The sequence below is a fragment of the Embiotoca jacksoni genome, unplaced genomic scaffold, assembly GCF_022577435.1.
Source record: "Embiotoca jacksoni isolate LCO1_2020_lvr unplaced genomic scaffold, fEmbJac1.0.p SCAF_24, whole genome shotgun sequence".
Classification (NCBI taxonomy): domain Eukaryota; kingdom Metazoa; phylum Chordata; class Actinopteri; family Embiotocidae; genus Embiotoca; species Embiotoca jacksoni.
In genome coordinates this window covers 467089-478256 of record NW_027185375.1, presented here as the reverse complement: position 1 = coordinate 478256, position 11168 = coordinate 467089, and the positions used below count along the sequence as shown (strand labels likewise).

General features: G+C 43.7%; 1 protein-coding gene across 1 annotated transcript; it reads right to left on the bottom strand.

Annotated features, from left to right (window-relative positions):
* Window positions 1-1479: 1479 nt before the first annotated feature.
* LOC138203863 (protein mono-ADP-ribosyltransferase PARP14-like) lies at window positions 1480-10961 on the bottom strand. The gene is made up of 15 exons (XM_069158865.1): window positions 10695-10961; window positions 9605-9771; window positions 7055-9163; window positions 6655-6891; window positions 6329-6553; window positions 6126-6192; window positions 5609-5755; window positions 5411-5470; window positions 5141-5317; window positions 4666-4804; window positions 4506-4558; window positions 3248-3895; window positions 2989-3122; window positions 2728-2905; window positions 1480-2569 (listed from the first exon to the last, which is right to left on the bottom strand). Exons 1-15 carry the CDS (start codon window positions 10867-10869, stop codon window positions 2289-2291), a joined length of 4797 nt encoding a protein of 1598 aa, XP_069014966.1. The 5' UTR covers window positions 10870-10961; the 3' UTR covers window positions 1480-2288.
* Between the last annotated feature and the right edge of the window lie 207 nt (window positions 10962-11168).

Below are 11168 nucleotides of genomic sequence, written 5' to 3'. Positions count from 1 at the left end.
CTTCCCTCTCCCTCTGAGACACGAGTTTCCTCTTGCTGCATAAACAAGCAGCTATTCATAGCTACTGGGTCAGTGAGATTCAGTTTCAACACAATCTTGGCATGCAGTGCAACCTAGTGTTCATCCAGAATGGATCGGTGTTTTGGTTAAGACTTTTATTGGAGGGTCAATAAAGAGACAAAATATTTCTGCAATGATAATTTGACCTTGACTTAAACAGAGATTGAATAGATGTTTTCTTAAAAAAAAATATGTATCCGTTAATGATTATTGCTGATAAAATTCTAATAAAAAGACTTAACCTGGGCTCAGCGAGTAAATCCAAAATCCAGTGTTGTCCTCACAAGGTTAGATGAACCAATGATTACTATTGGCTTTAAAAATGTGTCTGTCTCCCTATTTTTCTGTTGCAGAGATTTTTATACTCTTTAAACTTTGTTGTTCTGGAAAAGACTGTTTCGTAACCTCTTGCACTTTACAAATAACTCTTTCAATAATCATCGTTGTTACTCATGGAAGGTTAGTTTTGCTGCACAAGAGCTGAAAGTCTCTTTCCTCTTCCTTCTGCTGGGAAAGGAGGGGCTGGAACCAGTGGTGGCAGACTGAATCCGAGTGGAAACCAGACTGTCATGGTGCAGGTTCATTTAAAAAATTCCCCCTCTGAATATAACTTGCAGGAGCCATCTTGCTGGTGTTTGTCTTTGACCTCGTCAGAGAATCAGTGGTAAAGGAAATGGTGTACGTATTCTTTTAGTGGTTGAAAGATCATAAAATGTGATGTGATGCTTTATCATTTTCTATTCTGACAAATCAACCACAGTTTGATTATGCAGGAGTGCTTATTCAGCATTTATTATTGATATGATAACAACTGTGCATCGCCACCTTAATGTGGTGGAGGGGTTTGAGTGGCTCAGTGATCCTGGGAGCTATGTTGTCTGGGGCATCAGCCCCTGGTAGGGTCTCCCAAGGCAAACAATACTCCAATACCTGTAACAGACATCTAACAACTCATTTGCAAATTGTCATTTTATCTTTTTTAATTTCACTTAAAGACACATTACACAGGGTAATTGTGACACAGTGTTTTTTTTTTTATTTCTAGTCATGCGTATATGTTATGTAAATGAATGGCAATGTTACAAACACTTCTCCTGTTGATCCACTATTTTCTTGCACAAAGAAAATTATTTTATACTTTTAGAATATTAAAAACACAGTATCTTTACTTTATATTTCTCTGCGACACAATCAACATGGTACAGTCAAAGTATAGTCTTTGCTTTTCACTTGGAACTCTTTTGATTTTATTTTCACCTAAATGATTCATGCCCAAAAATAAAAGTTTGAGGAGTTATTGTAAACTAACATAACATTTTACAGTATCTGCAGGTTCCGAAGGCAAATTTCTTTCTCATCAAGACATATCCAAAATGAAAAATTTGAATTTCAAAATGATTTAACGAGTGTTTCTGTGGCAAGTTTTAAAATGTCTGTTTATTATGGTGAATGTTGTAATGAACTCAACGCTTTCTTCTAAATCTGTTGAAAGCTTGTTTTTCTTGTCCTAAAAAGTGCTTCTCTGTTGCTGAGAAATGAGCACTGCTTGGAACCAGCTCAGGAAAAACAATTGTGACACTGACTTGAGAGTATAAATTTAAGGCAGATTGAAAGGTTGGTCACTACATCTACAGCAGGGGTGTCAAACTCATTTTAGTTAAGGGGCCACATACTGCCCACTTTCACCTCAAGTGGGCCAGACCAGTAAATTCATAGCATAATAACGCATTCATAACGACAATATTTCTCTATGTTTAAATCATTGGTGAAGGTTTTTGGATGATAAATCCTATTTTAAGGTCTTTCTACAATAAACTAGAAACATAAAGACCAAAAACTCAGACATCAGCCCACTGTTTATCTGCCTGGGCTGTCCTCTGCAGATTCCCTAGCAGCGAGCGCTGCTGCCTGTGGCAATGAGCGCTGCTGCCTCTGGAGCAGAAATCGCATTTACACTGTTTTTGAAGCAATTACTGGATCGATTAAAAAAAAAATTACAAAATGTTTGTACTCATAAACCTCCATATTCTCATAGAAATGGAATTTATGTCTTTCTGTAATTTTCACACTTAGCAAAGTCATCCGGCGGGCCGAGCTGGACCCCCTGGCGGGCCGGATCCGGCCGTATGTTTGACACCCCTGATCTACAGTAAATACTAAATCTAAAGTATTTCGAAAGGATCCGTTTGACCCCACCGTACAGCACTGAACCCTGATGCTCTCTCGGTCTAGCTGAAGGTGATGAGGTATTCTGGGTAGGCCTGGTCATCGTGGAAGATCACAAACATGGCGGGCTGCTGCTGGTTGTCCACCACGCTGTCGAAGCAGTCGGTGCGGTCCTTGCCTCGAGGTGGGGCAGCTTTCAAGGAGCTGTTACCGACTGTGTAGCGGCCGGTCAGGACGCGAGCGACGTACAGTCGCTTCAGGCCGGACCCGTCTGCCGGGGAATACTGCCTGGCCGAATAACTTGCATCAACTGCGAAGTAAACGCCCTTGCCGTAAATGGCAGCTGTGATAGAATTAAAGAAGAAAAGATACGTCAATTTTAAGCAATAATCCTCGACAAGAAGATTGATTAGCTGACGTTTTGACTGATCTACCATTCATGGATTTTTATTGTCACAGAAACATACTTTACAAAGCCTTTGAAACCCTGTAAACACGTACCATGTGCTCCTGCGTAACCCCTGTCAAATCTGTCCCTTTCAATGCAGTCGCAGGACACCGCCGAGGTGCCGTGGTAGAGGGACTTCTCACCGACGTCTGCCTGACCGTTCTTCGCTTTTATGCGCTTCTTACACACACTGTAGGCCTCCCACAGGTAGAGGTTTTGCACAAGCTCAATCTGAGTTCAGGACAAAGTCAATTAGTTACTACGTACTGTGGGTTTTCATTGTTTTAAAAGTCTTTGGGTGGAAGGATACTGACCTTGTGAATGCGGTATGTTGCTGTTTTGAGGAAACCCTGAGCTACAGCCTGATACTCCGGCGAGTTTGGGAGCAGCTCCACCTTTTTGAAGAGTTTGTCGTGCATGGGTTCCCAGTATTCCGGCAACTCTAAGGCTAAAGTAGAAGCACCACAAATAAATGTTGAGGATTTGAAACTTGCCTGCAAGAAGTAGCGAGGTGGGGTGAACTTAACATACTAAATTTAGAAGAAAAAAGAGAAACTACGCAAAGTGACGAACCTGTTTCGGACTGAGTCCTTTTGACTTTGTATGTGAGGCCGATTTGACTGTCTGTAGCGTGTCCTGTCGTCGGGTTTACATTCAGCATCCTGCCGTTCAAAGTCACTACTTCAACAAACGCTTCTTTCTTCGTGAAAGCCTCCTCCAGGACGTAGTTGTAATGCAGGCTCAGCTCCTGCCACACGCCCTTCGCATCCTGAATCGACCACTGGACGTTGAGACCCAGCAATGCTTCCTCTTTATCTTGGAGGTCTTTGAAAAGTGCTTTTTGGATTGCTCTGTTTATCAGCTCGATGACGCTCAAGACGTCCTCACTGAGGCCTCGCAGCACATAGATATTTTGTCTCGGATTACTTCCGGGCTCCAGGCTGATTCCTGAGACTTTGAGTTTTGCTTGCACGGCGTCCAACTCCATGGCGTCAAGTAAGAGCAAATCCTGCTTATTCAACTCTCTCTTTACCAGCTGCTGCTGCAGGATCCCCTCCAAATCTTTCTTGACAATCTTGACGATGTCTGGACAACAAGTAATCACTCTCATCACAGCCGGTTGGGGCTTTGGAGAGACGAAGGACTGGCCTTGTGGTGCGGAAGATGTGGAGGTTCTTGAACACCTGTCTTGCACCTTCTTGAGAATTTGTTTAGCTCTTTCTATAAAACAAGAAACAACTTTTCAATGGCTCGCCTTGAAGTTCTGCCCAGACAGAGAAAACCTTTTGACTTTGCGGACAAAACTGTTGGACGGACTGCTGTGAAAGTTGCTATCGATGTAAAAGGTTCCTAGAGGATACATTGCTATCATTTAGTGGTCATTGACGTTTTCTCTTGTGCCATCGTCAGGTCGAAATTTCCTTTATCTAATAATTTGAATCGTGACCAAATAAAGGTGATGATATTTTCATGAGCCACGGCCATGCTAATGCTGATTAGCAAACCAAGGGGCTAACTAATATGGAGAACATGAACTAGTAATGATTGTGAACATGTTGGCATGCTGTTGCTAGTATTTAACCTAAAGTAAAGCTATGAGCTACTAGAGAAGCTATATACTGTCTTGTTTTAATAATTTTTTAAATGTTCATTACTGAATTAACATTCTGACCATTTGTATGAATTAGTTTTAGCTTCAAATCCATAAGAACTTAATCCCTGTGATTTTGGTTAATGGCCCAGAGTTTATTATCTCTATCCCCAAAAAGTATATTCATATTTAAGGTGTAAACTGTGGAAAGTTTGCAAGAAATTCAAAATGAAAACGAACCTCTCAGGCTGAGGGAAGGAGCCGTTAGTCCGAAGCGATTCTCCAGCTGTGATCTGCAAAAACATTTGACGGGACCGGTGATCAGAAGAGAATGCCCTCGATGCTGAAACTCTGAACCTTTCTTTGGTTTGTCGCTGTGTGGACAAGATTTGTTTCCCACCTGAAAGCCTGGAAGACCATTTGTTGGAAGATGACGATGCGGATGAGTGAGAGAGATCTTGGTTTCAGCTCAGTGATGGCTGAGGACATGCCGTCCAGCATGGCTTTAGACGCTTCATTAGGGTCCATACCAGCCTGACCTGATGGGACGTAAACACAAATGTTGTGAATCCACACAGACATGTTACACTGATGCCATTTACAGTGTTGCAGTCACTGGTTGTAGCTTTTTTTGTTTGTTGTTGTTCGTTCCTCCACCATTATTTCTAGTTAGTCAGCTTTTTTTGATTCATTTTCACCTGAACAAGTTATGTGCATTTTTAAAAATGTCTTACCAGAAGGATTTTAAATAAACTAAACAAGATAGAAAACCGTTTTCTCTTTTTTTTTTTTACATTTGGGTGATGAACATATGCACAAATTTGGTGTTAACAAAATGAAGAAGTACACGCAATCAACATGCACACAGTACAAACCAGTGTTGATGGCTGGGAAGGCCACTGATTGATAGCCTTTGCTCTCACACTGCTTCAGTATCTTGTTGCAGTTCTTGCGGATCATGTCCGACGTGCTGTGAAATCTAGCATGTATGATTTCCCTACAACCGAGCAGCCCGGGTCCTGTGGTGCACATGTCGTCTGCTGGATTGCCCACTAACGAGAAAACACAAATAAAACATCATTGTGTGTGTGTGGCGTGTAAGGTGCTTTATTATCAGTATTTTTCACTCCATTTCAACAGCTTACCTCGTCTTAACTCTGCTTGCACAGTTGGCCCTGCTGCAGTCAGAATGGCTTGGGAGACACCTGCAAAATTTATGTTTGTGTATTATTACTATCATTTTATATATTCTTTTTATTTTTACAGTTAGGATCACACCTGAGATACAGTAGACTGTGGTCTGTTTGTATTTTTAAAACCGTTCAAAAACATTCAGATCGTACCTGAATGGTTGTTCGAGAAGTCGGTCGTGTTGACAATGACGTCAGTTCCCCCATTTATGATGTCACCGCAGATGATCTGAAGCTGGACTCCACCCAGCTTGGCTGTGACCTCATCATTAGTTACGGAGACGTGGCGGTAAAAGGAAGCTAAGGTCATGTCAATAAAAAAGAAAATATGATTATGGATTGATCTGCAGGAATATATATTTTTGATAATAAATAAAAACTTCATTCAAAGTGCTCTGTGGGAAGAGCCGCTGACGGCGACACAATCGAAGCTATTTTCAGCATTTAGATTAAAATTAAGGCCTGTGTTGTTCTGTATCTGCAGGACTCTAAGTGGCTAAGAATTTACAAGCATATGATTCAATTCTTGGTGGTGATACGGTCTGTGTGGTTTCGCTGCCCCCTTGTGGCCTCAAGTGATTAATGTAGCCTGAAGGATATAGTTAAATTAAACTGGATGACTCAGGTCTTACTGTCTGAAACTGAAAAGGCATCGACACTTCACACCAACCTTGATCTGGGTGAGCGTCATTTGTGAATCCTCTGAGATGCAAACTGTTCTGGGCCGACTGCAAGGCCTGTAGTGGGAAAATAAAGGGTTTTATTCTCATCTCTGTGATCTGGAAATCTTCTTGTGGAGAAGATTGGAAGGAACACGAGCAACCAATTTTGAACCTTTGTTGCTACAAGGAACTGCATTTGCATTTCCTTTACCTTGCTAGATTCTTTGTCACTGGGGTGAACGATGATACGGACCAGGAAAGCAGGTCTGCCGACTCGGTTCTGTTCAAACACAGCGACCTCCTCCAGAAGAACCTTTGATGCCAAGCTGTGAAGAAAACGCAGGACAGCGCCGGTCCCCAGCACGGGAAGAGCAACTGAAGTAAAACCTCTGATGTCACAGGAAGCCAGGATTTTTCTGATTCCCTTCCTCAGCGCCTGGAAGATTTAAGGGATTGTGAGGGTTGCTACACCTCTTGGACACGAAAAGACAAACCTGGTCGCACGAAAACCTCGGAGGACATTTTGCAGTATTTCACCTGGACTGCGGATCCATGCGGGTTGTTGTCCCAGCAGAGTAGGTTGAGGAAGATCACGGCTTTACATTGAAGAGGCGGCAAGTTCTCGACCACGACGATGTCACCAGGCAGCGTTGCGCCACCTGATTTGTTGTGAAACTTTGCAGCCAGCTGAGGTCCCGCCAAATTGGACAAAACGTTTCCAACACGGGTAGAGAGAGGATCGTGGTTGACCATTGGAGATGCCACAGCATCCACCTTAGAGAAAACAAGAAGATAACGTTATCCAACTTCTGATGACCACGTTGAGCCAAAGAGTGGAATCTGTAGCTGCAAAGGGACACTTTGTGATCAGAACAACCTGAATCAGGTATCAAAATGTATCTAAATGGAGCTTTAATATCTCAGAAAAGTTTCCCACCTGCTGGGTTTCGATGGTTCCCTGAACGATCTCTACGCGGACGCCGCCTCCAGGAGCTCCAGGAGCTCTGGCGCTGGCTCCTCTCGCCGTGTCTTCTTCAGAGGCGCCCACCCAGGAGTTCGCATCACTTGGCAGGTTGTTTCCGGTCGTCATCCCCTGGAGAAGCCTGTCACATGCTTGCTGCATGGCCCTCACCACCTCTGCTCTGTTATCAATCAGGATGATCTCGCTCAGACTTCGCCCTCCCTGACTACCAAACGTCTTCACGGCGGTTACAATAGCCTCGGAGCACACGGTGACGGGAACACCAAACAGGCCTGAGCTGATACAAGGAATCGCTATGGACTTGAACTGCATGATTTCTGCTAAGTTCAGAGAGGACTGGACGGTTTTTTCCACTAACTCCCTCTCTCTGCCACCTACTTGTCCGCCTACCGGCCCAACGGCATGCAGCAGTTTCTTGCATTTTAGGTTTCCCCCTGTGGTCACGACCACGTGACCTATAGGGATTCTTCCATTGTTCTTTACGATGGCTTTGCTCTCCGTCTGCACCTGCGGACCGCCTGCTTTACTCAGCGCAGCCGCGATGCCACCATGATGTTTCAAGTCCTCATTGGCAGCGTTCACCAGTGCATCCGCGTACTGTTTGGTGATATCACCTTGAAGCACTAGCACCTTGAGCCCGTTTTGAAGGCTGTATTTGACAACTCCTAAATTCTGCCTGCTGGTGTGAGGTTGTTCTCCAAGCTGTATGAGACACTTCTGAGAATCTGCAACACTTAAGATGCTCTCTCTTCCGGAGGGACTATCGAAATACCTTACAGCCCCCGGGAGGTCGATGGTGACTCTGTCCTGAACAATGCAGTCCAGGAAAGGACCCAGCCTGTTCCTGACCTCAGTCACTTTGCTGGACGGGCCTTCGAGCACCACCAAGGGCTGAGAGGAAGATGTTGCAGGATGGAAGGTAACACCTGAATAGTCAAACCTATGTAGCTTCAGCAGCTCTGGAAGGACGTGTACTAACTCTGGGAAAGGGAGAAGAACATTTCCTTCCACGCTTGCCTTGTCCAAGATAAACTGTGTGACCGTTTCACTGAGCTCTTCAACCTCTTTGGTGCGGCCCAGTAACCACACAGTGCTGTCCGGGCCGAACACCACCTGAGTCCTACACTGCCCTTGGTTCATCTCATTCATTTTCGACTTCAGCTTATCCCGAAGCTCCGACGGCAAAGCAGAGCAGTTAGGAACATCAAACTTGAGATCCCTGAATTTTTCTTGCATTTGTTTCTCTGTGTCATTCAATTTATCACGAGAGAGGGCAAAGACATGCAGGTCTGTGTCTGTTAACTCTATTTCCACCTTGTCACCGACCCCTAAAAAGTTACAAAGCGCCCCCAGACCTCCATAAGCCTTTCGTAGGAAGGCCAAAAAGTATGGGCTCTTGTCAGAAACTATCCTCTCTAACACCAAACTCTTCTTATCGGAGATCAGCTCTCCGGCCTTAAGAATCTCCTCCACAGAAGCTGTCAAAACCAGCTGACCTGGGTCTCCCTGTGTGGCCGTCACTCCTGGGAATTGTTGTCCCAAACTGTGCTCAATCTCTTTCCCTATGAGGCGGAGTTTGGCCTCGCCCAGTCGACAAACATGGGTCCGCTTCTCACTTGCATGAGACCCTCGGTGTTTAGCATCGGATCCCTCTACATCGGTTAACCTGGCGTTCACCTGAGAGCACTTCCCAACCACCACGACCATCCCAGCCTCGCTGTACACTTTCACCTCGTCTGCGTCTGTCTGAGGAGCGCTGCTGGACTGGAGCAAAGCTTTGACTTTGTGGGAGTTCAACTCATAATGGCACAGGTAGCCATGAAAAAGTTGGTCCACCACAGCTTTCCAGTTACGATCTTCATCTGCAGCCCCGGGCCGAGCTACCCTCCTGACTGAAACCCTCCCCTCTGGGTAGACCTGAGCAGAGCAGGACACGGAGGCGAGCGCCGTCTGCAGGTCTTTGTCGGCCTTCGGACATTCCTTCAGGTACCTGAGAATGTAACTATCAAGCTGCAGTTCGTACTCTTCAACATTTGGTGGCAGGCTTGATGGAAGAGTAGAGTGCTGAAAAGACAGTAAATGGAATTTAGATTTTCAGTACAGTCATTAACATTCAATCGAAAACAGTGTTTAACACACAGAATATAGCAAATGCCTAAAAATCCTACATTCCAACTGTGAAAATTAAACACTTTTTTTTTTTTTAAATTTCGACTATCAGTAATTTTGGTTCATTTAGGTCATAAAACGAAATTGACATCAGAATTGATTTTGACCTTAAGTGAGGTTTCTATCTCTACTTGATTTCACAGAAAATTGGACACATGCCACTGAAGCACTTTAACAGAAAATCCTTTTCAGCAGTTCCTGGGATGATCTATAATGCCAATAATCATATACGTTTTGTGTCAAATCATTGGACATTTATATTTTTCTTTCCAGGTTTTTCGTGTGCAACATTTACAGAGCAAAGACACATTATCGGGCAATACGTTCCAGACTAACCTGTGATGAGGAGGCTGAGTCCAGATTTGAGGCCCCTGATTGGCCTGAGGTCGAGGCAGCGTTGGAGGGGGAGCTGTGAGCTCCCGAACCGCCCCGCACAGTCAGAACCAGAGGACCACCTGCAAACTCCACCACATGTTCAGGTCTTTGCAGGACTCTCTGCAGCGCTGAGAGAGGGAGAGACGGGGACATGTCTTATCAGTCAAATGTATGACTGTGTTTTGCACACAAAGCAAAGACATTTTATCGGTGGCATGTTTCACAGACATGGCATGCCAGTGCAGTCATGTGATCAGCTGTTATGAAAGATACAGTCGGCCTTGACCTCCTTTCTTCCTTGCCGTTTTTATAAGCTACATTGTTGAGATGTTTGTACTTTAACGGGGCATTTTACTTCCATGCCACTTCAAACTTCTTCTCTACTCACCAAAACATGATGCTTTGTTATAAATTTACCATCAAAGTTCAAACCTTAAAAAACTATTAAAAATCCTCACATCTTAGAAGTTTAAATCATTCAAGTTTGGGGTATTTTTGCTGGAAAGATAACAACAACAACAACAAAATCACCATTAAAGTATTGCAGATTCATTTCCTGTCAAAGTAATTGATGTATTGACTGCATTTCATCTCTACTTGTTTATCCTGCTGGGTGTCACTTATTTGGATTATTCGTGAATTTTTACATCTGCTAGGTCATATTATTGGTTTCAATGCCGACATTTTACTTGTTAATGGAGTATTTTACAGGGTGGTAGTACTTTTACTTCAATAAAGGATCGGAGTATTCAGACTGAAAGTGAAACTATATATTAGTGCAGCTTTTTTTTTTCTTCTAATTTACACAGTACCGACAGTAAAATCTGTAAAGATATACTTCAATGTAAGCTCACAGGCAGGAAATCTTTTCTTTTTCTTGAATATATAAATCGAAATAATCGAGTGAGATCAGCTTGTTTCCAACCTATTGCATACTTTCACTTTCACCAGGAGGCGACCATTACGACATTTTACGGCGTATTTTTTTTTTTTTTTTAAAGAAAAGGAAATAGGATCCACTTCAATAGACATATATTCCCACGTATCTTACCTTCTTGTTCTTTAAAAGCAACGCTGTAAACTTTATCCTTCACTTTTATCACCGGGCCGCATTCGCCTCCGCCTGATTTGCGGCGAATTTGGAAATAGTTTTCAATCTTCTTCTTTACCTCTGCGCTCAGATCGGCGCCGTCGAAGTAAACGGGATATTGGTGAGCATCCCCCATGGTGTAAACTCCAGGGATTCAGTGATCGCACACCATATAGGTCTGATCATGACGGGCCGAAGCGCTGCTGGCAGCAGGATAAACCTGCGGTGTCGACTGTGTGCCGATGGTGCGCCCCCTACTGCTCACAGGTTAGACGTCACTTCTGAAACCACCTGATTTACTGGTAAAGGACCTCCCTACTCCACATGGGTTGCTTCAACCAGTGGTGGAGGAAGTATACAGATTACTTACTAAAGTGCTCGTACCACTCTGCAAAAATACTCGACTACAAGTAATAAATAAATAAATAAAATCAA

Excerpts from the sequence above, each read along its gene's own strand:
- LOC138203863 (XM_069158865.1), bottom strand. The coding sequence starts at position 10,869 with ATGGGGGATGCTCACCAATATCCCGTTTACTTCGACGGCGCCGATCTG. Across the intron at positions 5,756-6,125 it reads TGACGCTCACCCAGATCAAG|CTTCCTTTTACCGCCACGTC; the intron begins GTTGGTGTGAAG and ends ACATGACCTTAG. Across the intron at positions 2,570-2,727 it reads GGGTTACGCAGGAGCACATG|CTGCCATTTACGGCAAGGGC; the intron begins GTACGTGTTTAC and ends ATTCTATCACAG.